Raw genomic sequence first — 24465 nt, forward strand, 5'->3', positions numbered from 1 at the left:
CCATGTCTGCCTCCCCAGTGCTGGGATTGCAAGCATGCACCATCTATCCTACCAGCTTTTTCACGTGGTTTTTGAACTCAGGTCTTTGGTGCTTTTGATGAAATCATTTTGCTCTCTAAGTCCTCTTCCCTGCTCCTGTAAAACATAGTATTGACTGAGTCAATGCCCACCACCTATCCTAAATTCAGCTCCACAAAGCAGTGTCACTTACAGAGGCTTCAAATCTGGGTCAGTACCCTCTCCCACCCACTCACCCACACCACACCCAACCACACCTCCATCCCCCACTCCCCAACACCCCTTTTTCTTTTGCTGTCTACTTTCTCAGAAAAGATAGCTGGCTGTTTGAGGGACTTCACTACAAAAAGAATAAACCCACCTACTTGGCAATGAAAAGGTTGCAGGGTAGTTATTAGGGGAGAAAAAAAAAACCCTTAAAGATGCAAGTATTTGCCAATTGTAGTTCCTACGGCTCTGATTAGCAAATTCTCTTGATCCCCAGTGAATAATTACTAATTAATCAGGAGGAATTTTTTAAGCTCTTAAAATTAGCACGTTTGGTCCTGAAGTCTGAAAAAGAATTATGGCTTTATTTCTTCTTTCTAAAGAATTAAAGAGAAAATTGAGGATTAGGATTTGTCTGATACCATAAGCCAGAGGCACTGCCTTCCAGACCTGGAAGCTGCTCCCTAGGGTACCCACCCATCCCAGTGCTGGGAGCTTTTTTGTGCTAATAGCACAAATCCAGCTGCAGATCATTAAGTCAGTCTGGCACATCGATGAAAACACTTAGTGGACCTGTTACCAGTGGTCAGAGTCTGAACTGAGTGCTTCTGAGTTCTTGGCTGCTCACACCAAAAACTGAAAATAAGAAATAACACAGATTTGTAACAGAATCAAGATAACTTTATTTGAAGCAAAAGAATAGTACAGATTAAAAAGAGGTGCAGTGTCAAGATTGACAGCAGAAGACCACATGAGTAAAGATACTCAACCACTTAGTGTTCAGGGCTTCCTTTCATGGGGTACATGAAGCAGGGATGGTTACTAAGGGAAACAGTCTAAGTGGTTCTCTATTTTAATTGATGTGATCATAGAATCATTTCTCTTCTGTACACAGCATCTGATTTTAATCATATGCATGCCCAGTTATGCATAGGCATGAGATGGCAATGGGGGATTCTTTCTAAAAGGTGACTAGAGGACACAGTTTTACCTTATTGTACCCAAAACTAGTTCAGGCTGAATCACCCCATCTATTCTTCATATTCCGATAAATTTGGACTAGGCTTGAATAGAAACTGTCTCAATTTGATTGTTACTGGGAATGGGAAAAAATGTACACCATTGTTCAAAGAGAGTCCAGTGTAGGTGGGGGTGAGGGGTTCTAAGGTTGATGGGTACCTATTTGCAAAGGGGTGCATAGTGCCCTCAGGTGAAGGAATAGACTGGCCAGTGCATTATTACAAAAGGAGAGTGTGCGTAGCCTAAAACCAGTGGGAGTCCCACGTGCTAACCAACCCTCTATACTTACCTGCTTCAAGTTTAGTGATTTAAAATAAACAACTTTATATGGTGTGTATGCACTGTGTCCTCTAACTCGGTTACTGACTCTAATAGTGGTGCTGAAGTACACCTACTGTCAGTGTGAAAAGTCTTCTAGATGTCAGGGTCTGGTCACATTCTGTGAGTCAGTTATGTTGAATTCAACACATTCCCTGGGCAATAGCAAAACTACCTTTTCAGAGCTACGGAAACGACAGCCTGCTGTGACCTGAGAGTACACATAAGAGAAAAGAAATCTCTCTCCCAGAAAACCTTATGTGGTGGTGTGCACCAGCAATCCCAGCATGCAAGAGGTGGACACAGGACGATCAGAACTTCAGATAGATGGCAAGTTTGGAGCCATCCTGGAGTAAAAGAGACCCTATTTCAAACCAAACAAACGAACAAACAAAAACCCCCAAACCCAACTATAACAACACCCTCCGTCCCATTTACTTTTATTTATTTACAGCCTCTTTATAAATACTCACTTCATATTCCCACATCATTAGGAAAGGGGGCATTAAACCTCTCCAAAGGCCATTGCAAATATTTAGTTTTTCAACTCTCCAAGTTAATTCCATTCTGTCCGTTTCATAAATGAGTATCTGAGACTCAACAGAGCCCATTAGTGCCTGCCCAGCACATCCTGAATGATACTTAATGTCAAAGACAGGAAGACCCAGCAGGAAAAAGTCTTTGTTGCAAAATACCATGGTCTGAGTTTGATCCCAGATCCCACATAACAAAAGAAGAGAACCAACTCCTCTTATACAGAAGGGGGGGGCACAAACAACACACCAAATAAATTTAAAAATTAAAAATCTGTAAGGTTATAAGTAAATAAGAGGGAGCCAGGTGTTGGTGGTGCACGCCTTTAATCCCAGCACTTGTGAGGCAGAGGCAGGTGGATCTCTGTGAGCTCGAGGCCAGCCTAGTCTCCAGAGCAACTGCCAGGATAGGTTCCCCAAAGCTACACAGAGAAACCCTGTCTCGAAAAAAAAAAAAAAAAGTAAATAAGAGGGAGTCAATGTTCACGTGTTCCTCCCAATCCTTCCCTCCCCTGTAACTTAGTTATCCAAACCCCTTGTGAGGAACCTGGGAAAGTCAGTCTCTGTCTTTTTCTCTCTCCTCTGTCTCTGTCTCTCTGTTTCTGTCTCTGTGTGTCCCCGTCTCTTTGTGTGTGTGTGTCTCTGCCTCTCTCTGTTTTTCCTGTGTGTCTCTCTGTGTCTCTGTGTTTCTGTCTGTCTCTCCCTCCCCCTCCCCTGGAGAACAGTGGAAAATTGGCAAGAAGTAACACTGTCCCATGAACAAGTTATAAATGCTAATGTCTTCCAGGTGGCCATTTTCCTTGGGAACTAAATTTATTGTAATTAAAATCACGTGAATTTTCTAGAACACCAAATCTATAAGTCTGATGCTAAGAGATACTGTTCCTTCTACAGCACACTTGCTCCAAGAAAGGTGTGACTGACTGTCCCTCCAAAATGCAGGCATTTAGGATCTAAGTTAATACTAAAGGCATTTTCTCATGTAAGTGCTTCTTTTATTTTTTTCAGTTTAACTTGCCAATAAATCTTAAATATGACTTGAAATTCCACACTGACAGAAACTTAAAGTCCAAATATTTCCTATTAAAAATATAAATTTGGTTGCTATTCTATACCACGTGGCTTGAATCCTTTGGGGTTTTTGAGACAGGACCTTTCTCATGAATCCATCTCTCAAGTGGTAGGGTTACAGGCACCCATTACCAAACTTTGATGGAACCCAGGGCTTCACGCATGTTACACAGTCTCCCAACTAGACTGCACCCTCAGCCCAGGAATTCTTGTTCTTTTGGTCAAATTGTTGTCATATTTCTATCTTAGACATGTGTCATAAAAATCTTAGAATTGCTGTTTTTGTCTCTCTGGAAACCCTGGCTCAGTCCAGTTCCCTGTTTCCTTCCCCATTTTCTGGAATCAGAACCTGAAGGCTCCTGAACCCACAGCAAGTACATTTCATTAACATCATGACATCACTTCCATTGCCCCACCCTTCCTTCTCTTACCCTTGCCCTGGACTCAGCACTCTTCTCTGTCAGACAAACTGTGGGGAACCTGAAAGGTACCTTGGATTTTCCTGAAGGGTCTGTGAAGCCAGCATGAGAGTAATCTGAAGTAGAAGAGGGTTCCTATAGCTGGTTTTGAAGAGGGGGAAGACCATGTGAGAGGACGCTATGCTCACTTTTCCTGAGGATATGTTAAGAAACATCTATTCGCCCAAGACCAAAGGAAGGATTCCACCCAAGTCTAGGTTAGCAAACCAATCAGCTTATTGGGCCTATTTGGAGAGCACTGGTGAGGGGTTACTCACAGAAGTGGGACTATCCCTCAGATCACTGAATCACCACAGTATCCCACCCCACTGTGAACTACAGCCCTATCAATACCTTGCTTTTCATCCTGAGACACTCAAAGAGATGATGCAGCCATGTCATTTTACACTCCACTTGGGTGCCAACTGTAGCTTCCCTGCCAGGGTTGACCCACAGTTGAATCTCTAGCTGACCATGTGGGTTGTTTCCAGCCACTTGGTGGATCATTTCTGCTTGTTCAAAAAGAAAGTTAGATTCTGTTTCCTATAGGTGTGGCTTGCCACCTTTGCTTCTTGACCACCTGTGGCCATTGAAACCTTACTGGTCTCTAAATACCTTTCTTAATTTTAGACTTTTTCTCTCTAACATTCTCTTCAGTGTATATTTATGTGTGCATGTGTGTGTACACATGCACCTGTGTGCATTGCTGTGGAGACTGGAGGTCAACAACAGACATTGTCCTCAGCTGCTCACTTCTTTTAAAAATGCTTTAGATTTATTATTTTTTATTTCATATATATGAGTATTTTGCTTGTGCCTACACAAAAACTTAGCCCAAAACTCAAAGGGGAAAAGAAATGGTTTATTCTGAGTCAAATTTGAGTAACCATGGCCCCCAAACATGGATTTAGGTTACCCCAAATCCATATTCCAATATGGACACAGTTTCACAAAGTTTCAAAGTAGCAGAAAAATAAAGTCATAAATCAAGGGACTTTAAAAATAGATTGGAAACAGTAAGTGGCCGTTAGAGCACAGCAGGGAAATCCCTCCTATACCTTCCCAGATGTTACCTGATGACTTTTGGTTAGTGGGAAATTAGGGTTTTGTTAAGTTTGTTAATATATTTCAAGAGCTTTTTGGTTTTTGTTTTACCTATCGTCAGGGTATTAGGTCAGTCACAGAGATGGGTGGAAGCAAGTGAATGGCTGTTTAGTGGACTAAAGAAAGACCAAGCCAAATTGGAATTAGGCTCTGGGCCTGCAAACTTGCAAACTATCCATAGTCATTGAAGTTTTCATACATCAAAGAGCCTCTACAGACATAGCTTCTTTCCAGGAATCCCCATTCATAACTACATGTGTACCATGAGAGTGATCGATGCTGTCAGAGGCCAGCAGAAAGCATCAGATTTTCTAAAACTGGAGATATGAATGGTTGGAAGATACCATGTATATGCTGGGAGCCAAACCCAGACCCTTTGAAAGATCAACAAGTGTTCTTAACTGCTGAGCCATCTCTCCAGCTCAGAGACTTTATTTTTTGAGGTACAGTCTCTCTCTCACTGAACCTGGATCTCATCTCTTCAGCTAAGCTGGCTAACTAATGAGCTCCAGAGACACTATTGTTGGCACTCCTCCCAGCACTGTGGTTACAGACACACATACCACACTAAGCGTTAGTCATGGGAATCTGGCAATCTTAACTAAGGTATATCATCTATTAGTATAGATGATATTAAATATTGTGTTTTAATATGTAAAGTTAGATGCATAAGATTCACCCAACTATTAAAGAATAAGCCACTTGATTATAATAACATGGAGTGATAGTATTAATTTTTCCATCCTGACACAATCCAGAATCACTTGGGAAGGAAGTTCCAATGTGGGATTGTCTAGATAAGGCTGACCTGTGAATATATCTGTGGGGAATTATCTTGATTGTGTTCATTAAAGAGGAAGGGAAGACCCACTCACTGTGGGTGGCAACACTCCCTAGGCAGGATATCCTGAAATGGCTAAGAATAGGAAAAGTGAACTGAGCACTTACAAGCATATATTCATTAGTTCATCACTCTCTGCATTTGACTGTGGGTGTGATGTGACCAGTTTTCTAAAGCCTTGTCACTGTGACTTCCCTAACATGGTAGGCTGAAATTGTGAGCCAAGTAAACCCTTTCTCCCTTAAGCTATTTTTGCTAGAGTACTTTTTCATAGCAATGGGAAACAAAACTATGTGAGAAACATTTCCTTAAACTCATAATGAGTGGAGAGAAAAGTCTTAAAGTGCTATACAATGTTGGAATTACTTAGAGGAAACCCTTCAGAAAGCCCATGGCCAAGCTCAACTGAGTGGGCCTTTGAAAAGAACAATAACACAATGAGGAGAGGAGAGAGGAGAGGAGAGGGGAGGGGAAGGGAGGGGAGGGGAGGGGAGAGTAAGGTGAAGTAATGTGAAGGTGGGGTGAGGTGAGATGGGGTAAAGGTGGGGTGGGAGAGATAGGGGTTAACTGAAATGTGGTGAGGGTGAAGTGAGATGAGGTAAGGTGAGGTAAGGATGAGGTAAGGGTGAGGTAACAGTGAGGTAAGGGTAAAGTAAGGGTGAGGTAAGGTGAGGTAAGGGTGAGGTAAGGGTGAGGTAAGGGTGAGGTAAGGTGAGGTAAGGGTGAGGTAAGGGTGAGGTAAGTGTGAGGTAAGGTGAGGTAAGGGTGAGGTAAGGTGAGGTAAGTGTGAGGTAAGGTGAGGTAAGGGTGAGGTAAGGTGAGGTAAATGTGAGGTAAGGTGAGGTAATGGTGAGGTAAGGGTGAGGTAAGGGTGAAGTGAGAGAGGCAAAGTGAATTGAGAAGTGTGGTGAGATGATGTGAGGTAAAAAGATATGAGGCAAGGGTGCGGTGAGGAGAGATAAGATGGGAACCCCATTTCCAGGTTGCCTGTATGTTTCAGCATTATGCTCTTCTGGGTCTAGCCAGTGAAGGGGATCCTTCCTGCACCCAAATGTGTGCTTCTTTTGAAGTCCTTGATCTACTCAGAGATGAGACTTCATCTTGGGTGATTACACTGCAAAATAAATAAATAAAATCAACAGTGAAGATATGGAAATGCTACTGAAATATCACTGTCCCCAGTGGGGTTGCCAATGTCAAATGTGCTCTGGCCACTATAACAGCATTTTACATAATGCAAATATGCATAAGCACATGGATTATGGATAGATATGGCAAGAAATATCATGCTACTGTTTATGGTTAAGAATTTAGATCTACAGTGCATGTTGATAAACCTACTGACAAAAAAGAATACAAACTGAGTGTCACACTAAGTAAAAATGAACCCTAAACAAAAAACTGCTGTGGTGTGATCGTGATTCTACATAGAAAAGGGAAGACAGAGGGGTGGGTGAGTGGGTGGATGGTAAATAGTTGAGATAAATAGATGATAGATAGATAGATAGATAGATAGATAGATAGATAGATAGATAGCTTAATTGGTAGATGATAGGTTCATAGATGGATGATTGATAATAGATTAGATAGGTAATGAAAAAATAGGTAACAGGTTAATTGATATAGATTGATAAAAAGATGATAGGAAAATAGATAAATGATAGGTAGGTACCTGTAGAGACACTAGATTAGCTTGATAGATAATATGTAGCTCATCTGATAGGTAAGTAGGTTGGTAGATGGATGAAAGAATGAAAGGAACCCAGGGGGAAATGCTGTAAGAATGGAACATTTGTTTATGAGCATAGAAACGAACTTTACAGGGAACATGACAGCATAATAAAGTAGGACTGTCTCCAGTGTGACTCTGTGAATACATTTTGTGTGGCTATTATAGAAATTGGACTGCAGGCTGGGCGCTGAGGAAGCAGCCCTGTCATAGCCTGCCTCTGTTTCAAGGAAGAGACCTGGGAACACTGGACAGGGCCCTAAAAATGATCAGACTGCCACACCTATGTGGAACTGAACTTTATTCTCACTACAAGGTCCCTGAACACACACAGCCTGGACTGGAGGAGACCACACAATAGAGGAAGGCCCATGGTTACTTTCAGCCTTCTGGGGGTCAGGAATGCACCATCTCTCTTTTTACACTCTTACCTTTGCACACACTAAAATTGCCCTAATTTGCATCTTGAGTGTGTCCCCAGGTCCTCAGGTGGTGCTTTGGGAGACAGTGGGTCTTTGAAAGGAGTGTCTGTGTATGTACAAGGTCCTCAGTTCACAGGGACTTGGGGCAGGCAAAAGCAAGCCGAGTGCATCCCTCCCTCCTTCTCAAATCCTTGTTACATAACTCTGACCATGCCCAAGTGGCTTGAGCCCCTTTCTTCTCCTTGCTTTCTGGCCATGAGATGAGCACCTTTGTTTCACCAGGTCCTCCACTGTGCATGCTCATCACAGGCCCAAAGCCAATGTGCCACTTCCAACTGAAACCTACAAAGCTGTGAACTCATGTAAACTTTCCACCTTAAAAGTTGACCGTCTCAGAGTCAGGGGAACTGATAGCCCAGGTAAAATGCTTGCCATGCCAGCATGAGCATTGAGTTCCGTTCCCAGAACCTCCAAAAAAAAGCTAAGTTCAGTGACTTTGCTTGTTATTCCAGTGCTGAGGATGCAAAACTAAGTGATCCCTGGGGCTGATCATCCAGTCTAGCTGAATCAGCAGGACCCAGAGCAGTGAGAGAACCCGTCTCAAAAACAATCAGGGTACACAATTGTAGGAAAAAATCCTGATTAGAGATACTACTGACCACACCCGCTTGGGCATGGTCAGAGTTAGGTAACAAGGGTTTAAGAAGGAGGGAGGCATGCACTTGGCTCCTTTTGCCTGGCTGGGCTGACTGGGAAGCATTTTCTGGGTCCATCCTGCTCAGGTGCAAACCTGGTGACTGGCTGCCTTGCCTGAGTACTTTTCCCCCAATAAACTACCATTTATCAACCTATCTCTGACTCCACTTTGTAAACATCTATGCACAGTACTTGAGGAACAACACTCAAAGTTGACCTATGGCCTCAGTGCACGAATACATGTGTTCACAAATACACATACACACACCACCACCACCACCAATAATAATAATAATAATAATAATAATAATAATAATAATAATAAATAATTATCACTAGAAGAAGTTGGGTATAACAGGAGCCTGTTAGAGCTATGGAAGGCTGACATGAAGATGTTGTTTGCATCACTCTAACAAGAAAAACTAATGAAAGATTAGAGGAGGTAGCACACCTCAGAGTAACCAGGTGAAGAAACACTGGATTAGTGTGAATAGTTAGTTATAGCACAAAGACACAACCCTTCCAGAAAACAGGTTTGAAAGATATAGCAAGAGTGACTGGCTGAGGGTATGCTGGGGTGAGTTCACTGGCCAGCCAGTCTAGCCTATGTGAAGAGCTCCAGGCCTGTGAGAGATGGTGTCTCAAAACAACAGCAAGCAAACAAGTAAAATAAAAATAAAGCTGATTACTCCTGAGGAACAACAGCTGAGGCTGATGTGTTTCCTCCATGAGCACTTTGTGTACCTGCATAGCTGTCGTGCTCACCGAGTGAGAAAGAGAGAGAGTGAGAGGGGGGATCAGGTAACAACAGCAGGCAGCATTGTGTGGACATAGACTCCATCTCACGGGGCCCTCCCCAACTCTGTGTTCTTCTGGGATTATATTACTCCACCTCCACTGCTAACTGGTCCCCCACAAAGACCAAGTTCTATGGGAGCTATGGAACCACTGAACTCAGCACTTGTGGGACAGTCCCTTGTAGAGAACACACTACAATGTGGAATTTATTGGACAATGTCATGCAGTATGGCCAGCATTTCAGAAAGTAAGAAATCAAATCCAATTTCCTTTAACTTCTTTTATTTAAAAAAAAGCACACAGAGAGTCTCATTGATTCCTTGATGTATTAAAAAAAAAAAAACAGTCCTTGATCTACTTCCAAATAAAACATCTTAATGATAATGTTTGCTAACCAAGAAATATAAAGTTGCTGGGGAGGCAAACACATTGATTTGCTGCTTTCAGCACAGGTAGTTAGTGCTTTGTACAGTAACTTTATCTAATTATAAGCACCTGTCCATAATAAAACAAAATTTAAGATAAAAATTTAAAGATATAGAAATGGGTAAGGAACATAATTTTTATATGTATGAATGTTTTGCCTATATGCATGTATGTGTATCACATGCATGCCTGTTGGATTTCCTAGAACTGGGGTTACAGATGGTTGTGAGTACCATATGGGTGCAGAGAATTGAACCCATGACTTCTGCAAGCTTTGCCATGAGCCATCTCCCAGCCCACAGATCAATATGTACCCAGAGCTAGACATGTTTCCTACACAACTGGGGGAAGGGTGATGTTGGGAACCATATTTCTCCATTGTAGTTATACTTGTGCCATGTTAGAGATGAGGGAGATGATCCTATCAGAGGGTCAGAAAGACACCCACCCTGAGATTCCCCCTTCCTACTGGCTTCAGAGTGTGTGAAAGCCAGGCGGAGGGAGATGGGGTCTGAACACAGTAGCTCTGTGTATCAGAAGATATCCCATAGAGGACTGGCTTTCCTTCCATTAGTCACTACACCACAGCATCACAGGTCATCTGTACTTGGTCCTCATCTGTTTACCATCACACACCTCTGGGGTGTCCAGAGCCGCTCTGCAGTGATCCAGTGTGTTTCTCATTTCCTGGGCGCACTTTTTTTGTCCTCTTTGCCCATTTTCCTAAAACCATAATCCAGACCTTCCAAAAGAAAAATAATCTCTTGGCCATTTTATTTATTTATTTATTTATTTTGAGACAGGGTTTCTCTGTACAGTCCTGGATGTCCTGGAACTGGCTCTGTAGACCAGGCTAGCCTCAACTCGGAGATCAGCAAGCCTCTGCTCCCAAGTGCTACAGGAATTCATTCTCCTGCATGACTATTATGATTAGAGACATTCATTTCATTAGGTAGGGTCAGGTTAGGGATTAACATAGGCAAAGCCTGTGGCTTGTGAAGGGCTTAGATCCTATGACCAGGAACAGCCAAGGAAAGAGCTATGGAACCACTGAACTCAGCACTTGGGGAACAGTCCGCTTTAATTGCAGAAGGCTCCATGGATCTTCATGCTGTCTTCCAGGAAGTATGTATCTGCTTAGCCACCTTCACCACACAGGGAGGGGTCTGAGAGTAGAGGACTCTAGCAGAGGGAGAATGCCACCTGAATGGGTTGACTGCCTTCTGAATAATTTAAAAGTCCACACTAGGAAGTTTCCTTTTTCTTTGCAGTAATCAAGGAGTCACATTGCCACTGTGAACAGCAAAGCTGAGTGTGCGGTGGCCAGACCAAACACAGTAAGCAGTTCAAAATCACAGTTGGGTTATAAGAAAGCGACAGGAAGGGACATAGGTGCCACTTCCTGAATCCCCACATGGAAGGGTGACCCCTTCCCTAGTTACCTGCAGCATTCATCCCCCACCTCGAAGCAGGAAGAGTCCACTTGGAACTTCCCCTGTGGCTTCATGAATTAGATTCCTCAGGTCTCCCCTAGTTGCTGGAGCCAAACAGGTACCCTCTCTCTCACTCTGCAGGGCCCTGTGTCTCAACTGAGGATCTTGACATTCTAAGTATGTGGAGGGAGGGGGTGTTGTCTCCCTGGCAGCAGCAGCAGAGCAATGCACAGCCTTTTCGGGTGGGGGCAGGGAGGGGTGGTGGTGGGTGGGAATGTCAAAATTTTCGAACTTGGGATCCTGACACAGGGCCAATGAGGGCTGAGTGAGCTGCCTTGGTATTCCAAGGAAGGAAGCCTGCCCACCAGCTACACTCTGGCCATGATGCCTGCCAGAGAATGGTGGGGAGTGGGGCTGGTGTCAACTCCAGAGGGAGATACAAGCTGCTTCCTCTTTACTCCTCTAGTGATACTTCTCTCCCAGCTTGGGCAGGATCCACTCTCCTGAATGTGTGCAAGAAAGTCTATTGCCTACATTCCTTGGGACCTGATTGGCTAGGGCTTTGAAGGGAGTGCTAAAATGCTAGCAGCCTTCCAGCACCCAAATGTGACTATAGTATCCCTGAATAACTCAATTTCCTCAAATTGGCACTGGCTATGGCTTATCTCTTGCTGGGAAGGGATTCTAATTCACACCCCTCACACTTTTAAAAATAGCTCTCATGGTTGCCAAGGGGAGGGCCTGGTATTTACTATCAGAGAATATATGAATCAAAAGACTAGCTTCCCCCACCCCCTCTTGAGGTTCCCTGGCAATAGCTGAGCACTCTGATACCTGGGAGAAAGCCCTTCCCACAGACGTGCCCTTCCTTCTTCACTGTGCCTGACCCACCTCTCTCATTTGTGCCTGGAAGGCAGAGGGAGCATACCAGGATTTAGTCGCTTAGTATTCATACCATGTCAAGATGGGAGTGAAAGCTTATATTGCAAAGCTGAGTGTGCGGTGGCCAGACCAAACACAGTAAGCAGTTCAAAATCACAGTTGGGTTATAAGAAAGCGTGGGGCAGGGCCTGCGGGCCTTTCTTGTCAGTGGAGCAGTACATGAAAAGAATCACTCCATAAAGGCGGGCAGGGGAGGCTGCGGTGGGTCCAGGCTTGTTCTTCCACAGCTGCTGGTACCTCAGAAAGTTGGTTAGGGTTTCAAATATATTTTTCTCTTCCTCCCCAGTCCCTTGCCCACCCCCCTTTGTCTTTTAAACATAAAGCATCTCTGCCAGGGTGGGGAAAGGAACAACTCCTCAGTGTATTTCCACATTTCATGAAGGGTCAGTGATATTGGAGGTGTTAGCTGGCCCCTTGATTACTACTGGAAATAGCATACTCAACAAGGGAAATGGTATTTGGACAACAATTCACATATGTTAATGCTCAGCTCCATCAATGCCAGCTTTATTTTCTTCTTGATATACACAAAGCTGGCAGACAATTTTAACGGATGAGGTAATGCCATCCTTAATTTAAAGAGCCTTGAGCTGTCCACTCTAAGCGGTGATATCATCCTGGTGATGGCCTCCTGGGATTTTCCATAGACATAAGTCATGGGTCTGTTAGCGACTGCATGGTCATCATGAAGATTTCCCCCACTTGATTTCTTTTAAATTGCCAAATACAGTTTATGTGACTGCCATATTTTAGCCAGGCCTGAAATGAATATATCCCAAGATTTTTTAAAGCAAGTTAAGGTTTGAAATAAATGGACTGCAATGGTTTCGTGTGAATTCTAGGAGAAAATGAAGACAAATCAGGCTTGTCGGTCTCCCAGGTGGCTTGGTAAATAAAAAGAGTGGAAGGGCGAGGGAGATAGTTTATTAGGTACAGTGCTGGCTGCACAAGCATGAAGCCCTGAGTTTCAATACTCCACAACCACATACAAAGACAGGCATGGCAGTATGCATCCGTAATCATTGCACTGGGAGGTGAAGGTGAGGGTCCCTGGAGCTTGTTCATTGCCCAGCCAGTCCAGCCTAATTAGCAAACCCTGTTTCAAAAACTAAAGTGGACAAAAGCAAAGCACTAAGAAATATAACACCAGACTGATGGAAACCTCCTCATTCTACTCCCGGACACCTTGTATTTCCTGCTGATGGTTTCCTGCCTTTTAAAGATCCTTGTACCCTAAGCACACATTAGCCCAGTGAGATCCTTCATCATTGGACCTGTCAGGATGATTACCAAGCCTGGGTTTTCCTTGATGATTGCACAGTTGTGTTGCTTCTTTTCCCAACAATATCCCCTTAAAGATTCTGATGGGCGAGTATAAACAAAGTTACTTTCCAATTTTACATACCTCCCCTTTCTTCCAGACTTTAAATGATGCCTTGTGACACAGTGTAGGCTGGGGAGGTATTCCGTCTCAGCCACTGAATGTGGCTAAAGAGAGAGTCCTTTCTCAAAAGACTGGAGTTGGGCAGACTGGCGTGAAATAGTGAAGAATCTGTTTATTATTCCGTGGCCATATGTTTAGAAGGTCGCGCACAGAAATCAAAGTATTGTTCAAGGGGCACTCTAGCCAAGGAGACGTTCTGAATTCATAAGGGAACCTCGCAGTTTGAAAAGAATGCCCCACATTATGCACAGGACACCCCTGCCACAGACAAAGCAACACTACTTAATAATAGACAATTGTGCTTTAGAGAGTTTGCTTTTCCTTGTTAATTGGTTACTTTAACTGACATTGTCTGCAAGTATAATGGACACCATTATTCTTAATGGTTCTGTGCTGTTGATAATGCGCGCAGGCAATGCAGTCCATTTTAATTATTGCATTTCTCTCTGTTTCTTCCCTCTCTGCTACGCAGCAGTAAATGCAGATGGTGCATTTTTTTCCCTAGTGACGGACCATACCAGATGTTAAGCTGCTCAAATTTTGTAGTTGAAAAGACCTTTCTCCCCACCTCACAAAATACCTCCCTTTCTTGTTTGCAAGGTATGACTACGTGGAGGTGATCGATGGAGAGAATGAAAACGGCCGCCTGTGGGGCAAGTTCTGTGGGAAGATTGCACCTTCTCCTGTGGTGTCTTCAGGGCCTTTCCTCTTCATCAAATTTGTCTCTGACTATGAGACGCATGGGGCAGGGTTTTCCATCCGTTATGAAATCTTCAAGAGAGGTAAGTAACTTACAGAAGAGCAAGAATGACTAAATGAGTCTTTAGTGCTGTTTGGTTTCCCAAAAGATCCCGTGAAAAGAAAGATGGAGGTCATGGCTCATCCCTTCATAAAGAACATAAGTTTTCCCTTAGAGAAATGTTGGGAAATATTTTCAGTAAAGTATGAAATAGTATGGCAGAAGAATGTTTAAAATGGATCAAAAGTACTCAGAAATTAAAAAAATAATGGTGTCACCCAATGTGTGTTGACTATTGAAATTCAATGCATCACATTGAATTCTCTGAAAAGTATTGATTCTTATTTTTTTCAGAAATAAGCTAAAGTACTGCTGGAGTTTACTATATTCTCTCTCCTTCTCCATCTCCCTCTGTCCCCCTGCAAGAGCTCTAACCCAAGCTAGTCTCTAACTTGCTATGGAACCGAGAATGACCTTGAACTTCTGATAGTCCTGCTCCCACCTTCTAAGTAGGAAGAGCACAAGTGTGTGGCCCCACACACAGATTATACCATGCAGGGGATGGAGCCCTGGCCTTCATGCAGGCCAGGTCAAGCTCTCTACCAACTAAGCCACATCCCTAGCCATGAAGTTTGGTTTCTATTGTGTCACGGGGAGGTAATTAGTTCCTTTGACCTTAAATCTGTGGTTAGCGAATTCCTTTGCCTGACAGCTCATAGGCTTCCAATTTTGAGGGATTATGGCCAGGACATGAAAAAAAAGAAAGTTTACCATCTTACAACCACTTTCAAAGATACACCCTGAAGTGGCTCTGTGGCACAATGGATAGCACATTGGACTTCTAGTGACCAAAGATACTCTCCAAAACATGACTGGATGACTTCTCAATATGCAGTACCACCTAGAGAAGTGGTTCTCAACCTTCCTAATGCTGCCACCCTCTAATACAGTACCTCATGGTGTGGTGACCTAAACCATTAAATTATTTCATTGCTACTTCATAACTGTAATTTTGTTACTGTAAAGAATCATAATGTAAATATCTGTGTTTTCTGATGACCTTAGGCCACCTCATTTGACCCCAAAAGGGGCCAAGACCCACAGGTGGAGAACCACTTACCTAAAGTCTTACCCATCTTTCCATAAGACCAAGCTGGGAACATTCCAGATCCAGTCTGGAACAGGTTAGCCCATAAACACTGTGGGGTATCTGGAGACCACTGTAGATTCCTCTTGCATTAAATTTTGCTTCTGTTATTTACATTTTTAAGTCAGCTGGAATTTCTTGACAATCCACAAACAGTGGCTTAAGTTTGAAACACATTGTTCTGAAATATAGGAGAAAGTGCTTGTTTAAATTGAAAAAAAATCTAGTCACAACAGTGTTAAAAACTTAAGACATTCTGGGTCAGCAGTGACTGAAGCATGGGAAGAAGGACCACAGGGAGTTTGGAAACCATCAGTGTGACTTCTTTACATTTCAGAGATGTCTGGCCCTGCCTCATGTAGAAAGAACTTTCTGCATAATTTTATGTGAGCAGAGGCTGGGCGAACAGTGAAGTGCTTAGCTTGTAGGCATGAAGACCTGATTTGGACCCCCAGCAGGCATGTCAAAAGCGAGGTGTAGTAAGTAGTTCATGCCTGTAATCCTAGGACTGGGGAGCTGGAGAAGCAGGATCCTGAGACATGTCATCCAGCTTTCCTAGCCTACTCAATGAGTTAGTGAGAGAGATCTAGTCTCAAAAAAAAGAAGAAGGCCTAATATTGTACCGATACATGCATGTGCCCTCCACACACACATACACAGAGAGACAGACACAGAGAGATATTAACGTAAGCACATACTTATAGTATAATTGATAGTTTTAAAAACGCATCAGAATGGACCCATGATTACATAGATACAAGTTTTCTTGCATTGGAAGCTGTATGACTTGTTATTCAAAGGGCACTACATTTCTGTATGTGTCCACACATGGTTCACATGCGCTTGCTTTCCTGCATAGGGTATCATCAAAGGCAATAGCTGTTAGAAAAGAAGAGACTTCCATTTTCAGGATTTCTAAAAGATCCAAAGCTACTGAAGAGAAATATGAGGGGGTGGAGGGAGAGACAGAGGGAGGAGTAGAGGTTGCTGACTTGGGAGTTCTTCATCCTCCTCCATCAGAGCCCACACCCCACAGCCTGCCTTCTATTCCTTCTCTTGTGTACTTCCTGGATCTAGCATGTTGTCCATTCTCTTCAGTTTCATACAACAGACAGAAAACCACAAACTCCTTCCAGGTCCACTGCCATGAACCAAACTGTGGTTTTTGCCAATGTAGCTTAATCCTATTTGACACTTCCCCGTGGGATATCAAGCCCCTGTCATTAGAACCCATCACTGGCCTCTTGCCTGGTGGGTTAAGTTCAGTCCTGCTGGATGCTGGACAGGGCCTGAGCAGCCCTGCCATTGTCTACCTTCAACAGTCACCTACTACAATGGGCACCCTGCTCTAGGACTATACTATGGTCAAAGTGTGAATTTCACTTCTGCCACTACCTAAGTGGTGTACATGAGTGGAGCATCAGTTTCCTTGTCAATGGAACCCAGCACAGGCATATGAAATCAGGTAAAATACAAACATGTAATTCTGGCACCTGCCACTCACTTGTCCTCCGTGAGCACTGTTACAGCAAGATAGATGAAGTGATTCTTTCAAGCCTCAGGGCCCTGTAGTCTTCCAGGACACACTTGGCCTTTTAAGAAACCTGATTCCAAGCTCTCTTTTCAGGGAGCATTCCTAGTTAACCTGACTTTTTCTGTGCACATTTTTAGTATTTCTTGTCCTCTGTGTATGCACTGTATACAGTACACAGAATGTCTGTGTATACAAGCATACTGTATACTCATATATTACATTTACCAGTGTCTCTTAATATCTTCAAATTTCCTCATGTAAAATTTGCTTCACTTCCCAACACTGTTGTTGGGAATACAAAAACCCACTTTTCTATTACTACACATGTATTCTGCATAAAAAATTCACAAAATACATGCATAAATATACATTATTCCTCAGAAGGCATTTAATGATACAGAACTTGTGGATTACTGATCTTTTGAAAACTCAGCACCTCTTTCCGGGCTCAGCCACTTCAGAAGTTGCTGGAAAACACGTGGATTATACTGATCATAGTTTAATGCAACCAGGAAATTAATTTTTCAAATGCTGTCTTTGAAGTTTTCAAGCAATGGGTTACTATTATGAGAATTTGCCATCCAAATCCCAGGAGCTGAGGACAGGACTGTCCTGCCTGGTAGCCCTAGCAACTCTTTGCTTCTCCCCTGGTCACTCTGGACCACCCTGAATCTCTCCCCAGAGCTCCTATTTTCCCCCACATCTGTTCTCCCCAATGTTGGAACTTTGGACCACTAGCCCAACATTCACCTAAAGAAACTTCTCTGGGATACCCACACCTCCAGCCTGTCACACTAACTTTGCCCTGCCTCTTGGCCTGGGCCACCAGCCCTACTGCTGACGGAGCTTAGGACAGTTTCTATGGACCTCAGTGTCAGGGGCTGAGTGGTGGTACTTGGTGCAGATTATGTAATTAAGAGTCTAGATATTTAACAAGGACCAGGGAGGGATGTTACTCAGTTGGTTGAGTGCCTGCCTGTCACAAAGGAACTCCTGGGTTCCACTCCCAACACCAAATAAACTAAGCATGGTGGTACTCTCCTATAATTGTATTGCTGGTCAGTGAAGACAAGAGTAGTAGAATTTCACCATCATCCTCAGCTACAAGGAGTTTAAGGTTAAACTCTGAGGAAATGGGGGATCCTATCTAACTGTAACCCCAAGAAAACCTTAGCTATTATAATTATCCATCCCCTTTGTCATTACCATCCAGATGTGCCTTTTTGTAGCCGCAATAGGTACTTGCCATCTTCCAAGTCATAGCCAGAAATTGGTACACCTCTCGATTTTTGTTCACTAGCACTGCCCCCCTTGCAACTCCCTCCCTCCCAGGCTGGCCTCACTCCTCTTCAGTCCTGGGAGCTCCTGCAAAGTTCCTGAGCCCTCTCCTACCACTGCCCATCCCCTTTGAAGGAGGCACTTTTTCAGTGGGGCAAACTTATATAAAAGTGAGAAAGGAAAATGTTAAAAAAAAAAAATTGGAGCCTGGGGATATGGCTCAGTTGGCAGAGCACACGAACACACCCCAGTTGAAAGATGGATGCAAGACGACAAGAAGTTCAATGTCATCCTCAGCTACAAAGCAAGTTCCAAACTGGTCTGGGTTCCCCAAGGCCCTGTCTCCAAAAAAACAAAACAAAGCAAAAAAAATTATTTTTGGTATATGGTAGAGAAAATGACAAGTTATTATTTTTTATATTCAAATCCAAAGCTTGGGGCCCATGTTAGAACAAGGAAGGCTCAGAGACCACCCAAGGCTCTATGTGGTGTGCCAGTGGCCAAGGCAGGAATGGAGCCCACAGCTTCTGACACTCAATCCCGTTCTCTCCTATCACCCCTTGGGATTTCTCTGCTGTATCAAGCCATGCAGCGCCTGGCTTGCAGTTCTGAAAGTGGAATCAATTCTGATCACACTTTTTTTTTTCTCATTGAAACAGAATCTCATCTGGGCATGCTAACCTTTCTCAAGAGACGGTATTAAAGCCTGCTTTATTGCTCTCTTTGCACTTTGCCTTAGAAGAGGTGTTTCTTACCTGAAGAGGAGTTGAGACATAAAGGCACAATGCATCTTGAAAGTAAAATTCTAAGATTGCCAATATCATGCATCATATATTATATAGCATATACAGTATATGCACTTATTATATATTAACCATGTGACTATAAATTACTATAATAATACATAAAATGTGTATATGTAATCATGGTATATGATATACAGTTTTTTATATATTCCATATGTAACTTGTGAATTAGTGACTTAACTTGGCATTGTCACTGCCATCTTAGATGCTCCCAGAGCATTCAGGATGAAATAAAAACCTTTACCCAGAACTAACCTGTCAAAAATACACGAGGGCCATGAGCTTTTAACTATAATCAAACAGATTAACACATGGAGGCAGAGCAGAGTAGCTTGAGCCTCACGTAAGAAGGTTTGGGATGCATTCTTAACAAGCCTCATCACCTTGAAGGCCAGGTGTATCATGTCCAGGTAACAAGCCCTGTCTTCCTCCACTCCTCAGCTGTTAGCTCAGAGGTTAGCCAGCCACCTGTCCTCTCAAGAGCTGCCAGAGCCTCAGATGGAAGCTAGGCTAATTGACCTGAGCCACTAGAACCATCTGCTTTGATGTCTAAGAAGTTACTTCAAGTCACTGGGCACCTCAGAAGGCTACTCAGTTCAGAACAGTGTCAGGCTGGGCAGATGGTTCAGTCAGTATAGTACTTGCCTGACAAGTATTAGGAACTGATCCCCACCACCCAAGAAAAATGCTGGGTGTGATGTAATACACTTGGGGAGGCAGATTTGGGTCATTGGTCAGTCAGACTAGCTAATCTGTGAGAGGCCCTCTCTCAAAACAACCAGGCGGGTGGCACTAAGGAAAGACAACAGAGGTCATCCTCTGGCCACTGCAGGCACGCTCACATACACTTACACACACAGACATGTGCACGTGAACACCAAGATGCAAGAAACAGTCGTGACTTGTCACCTTATTTCATCAACAGTTGGAATTCTTACAGTGGCCTGTGAATCGCAGCCAAACAGGGAAAGAAAAGGTGACTTGAACATTCTCGGATTCAGTACTGAGATTCGAAAGATCCCATTTTCCAGGCTGGAAAGATGGCCCGGTGGTTAAGAGCACTTTTTGTTCTTGCAGGGGACTCAGGTTCAGTTCCCAGTATTCATATGGTAGCTCACAACTATCCATAACTCTAATTCCAGGCATTCCAACTTTTGTGGGCCCCAGGTACTCCTGTGGTGCACACATATGCAGGAGAACACACATACACACAAACGTAAATAGATCTTTAAAGTGGAAGGGATACCCCATTGTCTCTGCTTTACTTAAGTGTGGCTACTTGAAGGTCAGAGTAGTGGTGTCCACGAGGGAAAGTTGACCTTTCAGCCACAGACAACTCTGCCTAGTTTGGTGCTAGATGCCATGGACAGAAATCTTGCTCATTCACATAGCTGCAAGGTCAGTCTGCAGTGCATGCCCACTTCTTGTTTTGCAATCACAAATCACCACAGTTTCCAAAGTCTTGATAACCCTGAGCAGCTATTAAAATCACACATTGTAAATATGTACCTTCTATACACATGCCTGTGAACCAGCAAATTTAGGATGGATACTGCACCACAGCTGATTCTTGGGGGAAGGTTATAGTGTCAGTGTTGATATCAGGTGACGCCTAGCACCAGGGCTGTAATCACAGTTTATGGTGCCCTTGCTAACTGCCACACGTTGACACGCACCTGTGTCAACACCGCTCAGAGAGAGTCAAGTCACCCGGGGTCCATGTACGAATTGCCTTTCACATTCAGTTTGTCAAAGAGACAGAGGTCACATCTGGCAGAGTGACCGGCTCACTGTCAGGGGAATCTGAAACCCAAACTCTCTTGGCTGAATCCTCTCCCTTGCCTCTGTAAATGTTCTATTTCGCCAATAAATGGCTGTCAGACTGGAGATTTAAAGATCTGAGCTTGAATGGGGCTGTAATTATTTCTCTAGGGCTCTGTCAAGATTTCTGCAGCTTACTTACTCATTGTTCCCACATGATTTTATATTTGTCCCCTCCCCTTTTTTTGCCTGTAACTGCAGATGCCTTTCAATTGCTCTACACTAATGGGACACTATGGTGAGCACAGCAAACCTTAGTGTGACTTACCATGTAAGTCGACATTAGGGAATGGCTGAGCAGGGAATGGCGAGGATGACCATGGCGATAAGATGGCGATAAGATGGCGGACTTTTCCTAGAACTCCTCTGCCTTCTCCCCTTACTTCTTGTGCAGTCGAGGAATTTTCATTGTGCTCCTTTTATCTCTTGCTCACAGGTCCAGAATGTTCTCAGAACTACACAGCACCGAGTGGAGTGATAAAGTCCCCCGGGTTCCCTGAAAAATACCCCAACAGCTTGGAGTGCACCTACATCATCTTTGCACCGAAGATGTCTGAGATTATCCTAGAGTTTGAAAGTTTTGACCTGGAGCAAGACTCAAATCCTCCAGGAGGAATGTTCTGTCGCTACGACCGGCTGGAGATCTGGGATGGGTTCCCTGAAGGTAATGTCTAAGAACAGCTGGGAAAATTCCTCAAAAAAGGAATCTTCTATAAATGTCACAATGCACATATCACTTCTTAAAAAAAATAGCCAGAAATAACAAGGGAAAAGAAAATGAAACTGTGAAGGACAGGGATGGAATTTCTGTGACTAGGAAGGCCTTCCCAAATAGCAGTCCCTACTCCTTCACTGTGGAGGCAGTGGAGGCCATGAAAGATAATTCAAGGTCCTGAGTGATTTCTGTGATAGCCTGGGGATCAACGCATAGTTTTCCGGACGACCTTATTTCTGTTCATTAAAACATCATTTACATGAGATAACTCATTTCAGAAATGATAGAGCAGAATTAATGGATAGCAATATCAGCAAGAGGGGGGTGTAGTTGAAATTTTAAATGAGATGGTCGAGCCAGACCAGAGAAAGAGAACCATATGAGCTGGGTTTGAAGAAGGTAGGGGAATAGCCATGCAGACATCTTTGAACTTTCCTGGAGAACTAGAAAGTGAATGCAAAAATCCACATGAAGATTCCAAGCAAAGGGATAAAGAATTTGTTGCAGCCATGTTGATGACATTGTGCTTAGCCCAGTTTGCTGCTAAGATCTCCCTTGAGAACACACTGCATGTATATGAAAGGACACCTCAGAAGGACTCAACAGCTAGCCGTTGACGATGTACAGCCACCATTAAAATGGTAGGAGGGTGTTCTTGTGAGTGAAGATCAGGTTGAATATGAAGGTGATACTTACAGTATTTGAAAAAGACATCAAAATTCCACTCATTTTGTCAGTAAACAGCAGAGAACAATATTACCTTTAGAAAAGCTTTTTACTGCCATTTAGTAAATGAGTGAGTTAACATTGGTTTGGGCTGTTCTTTCTCTCTTACCTTATGAAGAAGGTTATAATGATCTTACAGGAACCCCTTCATTAGATAATGAGAGCTTCCCAAACAGTGTTGATTGATTTCCAAGCACTCAATCTGATAATTAGGAAAACAGCATTATAATAATGTGGTAACAATAGTTGGAATGTGTAATAATGGGTTTATTTGTTTACAACCAAAATTCCCAGCCTTCCCTCCTAGAACTTTCATTTAAAAATGACTTCTGAGGAGGACTTCCCATTACCCAACTTATATGGAAGACTTTTAGAAAGAGACACACTGTTATTAGTGTCAAGGGTTCCTTAAAGTGGTAATTTTCTGTTTCTAGAAAATCACTGCGTTGAAACTAAGAAGGATATAAGAGTTACCAGCTTTACGCACCCATGCTTTGTACTGTGGCAAAGTTGATTCATTTCCAGAGAACATTGGCTTAGGAATATGAAGAAGTTATCATTTAGTTTTATTCTTGAGGCAGGGTTCCCATGTAATACAGACTGATCTCAATCTTACTATGCAATTGAGGATGGCTTTGAAATCCTCGTTGTCCCATCTCTATTTTCCTGGTACTTGGATTCCAGGCATTCATTGCCACACCTGGTTTACGACGCTGGGCTTTACACACACTAGACAAGCACTAAATCATCCCAGCCACATCCCCAACACAAAAACTTGGTATATTCATCCATGGTTATTTGGCCTCATCCATTCAACTAGAGTTTTCTCTTCTGTAGAGAAAATGGGAACTGGCCCTCCTGGTTTTTTGTCGGTGGCACTAGAAACATTTTTGTCACTGTAGTTCAACACTCAAAATTCCCATGCCAGAAACAACATCCAAAAGGTGCAGAAGGCTTTTAGCCATTGAATGACTTTATGTTCCATCTTCCCACAAACATCGAATTAACTGACTATGTAATTGAAAGCTATCCACTGACACAAATTGACTTTGAAGAAAAGCAGTCTTACTCCGAAACTCTGAATCCAAGGCATGCAGTTTGTGAACCACACAGCTCCATTTCTCCCTCTCTGGAAGCTATCATGGAGTCCTGGAGGAATTGGTGCAGAGTGCCAAGCCTGCCTCTGCCAGGGGATACTACATGTGTGTGGACTGGACAAGGGAGCCTGGGAGTGATGAGCTCACACCAATGGTGTGTCAGCTCTCTGCCTGAGCTGAGAAGAAAGACCAAAACTTGCTTGTCACTGACATTGTAGAACTGATCAGCAGAGTCAGGAATGAGTTCCTTAACAGCGAGACAGGTGCTGTTGTTTTTATTTACTTTTACAGATAAAGTAGCCTAGTAAGACCACATGGCTAGAAATGAATGTGCCAATGTGGGAGCTCTAGAGACTCTCTACCAACAGACTTATTAATTTATGAAAAGTTAAGTGGCCTGTCTGGTGCCTATGAAATGATTCCTTTCTGATTTATTAAAGATCTCTCACTAAAAGTACCTCTTTAGCCAGTATGGTAGTATATGCCTGTAATCCCAGATCTTGGAAGGCTTAAATAAGATTATTAAGAGTTCAAGGTTAACCTAGGCAACACAGCAAGTACCTTGCTGTCTCAAAAAAAAAATTTACATTTGGTTTTTGTTTTTCTTCATATCAGAAGGCAGATTATCTTTTTTCTGAGGCAAGGCTATGATTATTGGGAAGGATAATGGAGTGGGGGTGCTGTTTTCTAAGAAGGACAAACATTCTGTCACCTTCACATCCAACTTGATGGGACTCGGGTCCTGCTGTTCACAGCTTGTAAATCCACCTTACTGAAGCCCTCAGTGATTCACTTTTTGCATTATACTTTTGGGTTTGGTGATCATTGTCACCCATCTCTTTGGCCTTTGGGTCTACAATTACAGAAAGAAGAAACCAGTAGCCCCGTTCGAATACAACACAAATGAGCACACGAGATGTGCATGAGAGCGCCTTGTCCTCCCGGCTCAGATCAATATTGCATTAGCTTGTGAAGCTGAGGTCCCCCTGTTGTTCACGAAAATTCAATACCTCTTTGTATTATTGTCGCCAGAGCCTTACACTCTTGTATCTTGAGGGCTCCTAAGGAGACGTACAGGGATCTGTCTGGGGGCAATGTTCTAAAAGACAGAAGGCAGATTTACCCAGCATGCCTCCAACATT

At 43.2% G+C, this 24465-nt stretch overlaps 1 protein-coding gene across 6 annotated transcripts in view; it reads left to right on the plus strand.

Annotated features, from left to right (window-relative positions):
* Window positions 1-24465, plus strand: part of Nrp1 (neuropilin 1) — a 151962-nt gene that overhangs the window by 49721 nt on the left and 77776 nt on the right. For all 6 annotated transcript variants that reach the window (XM_027404763.1, XM_027404766.2, XM_027404767.2 and 3 more), the window contains exons 4-5: window positions 14061-14242; window positions 21222-21449. In XM_027404763.1, coding sequence (XP_027260564.1) covers window positions 14061-14242; window positions 21222-21449 — 410 coding nt within the window. The remainder of the gene's footprint in view (window positions 1-14060; window positions 14243-21221; window positions 21450-24465) is intronic.

This window comes from Cricetulus griseus, chromosome 3, assembly GCF_003668045.3.
Source record: "Cricetulus griseus strain 17A/GY chromosome 3, alternate assembly CriGri-PICRH-1.0, whole genome shotgun sequence".
Taxonomy (NCBI): domain Eukaryota; kingdom Metazoa; phylum Chordata; class Mammalia; order Rodentia; family Cricetidae; genus Cricetulus; species Cricetulus griseus.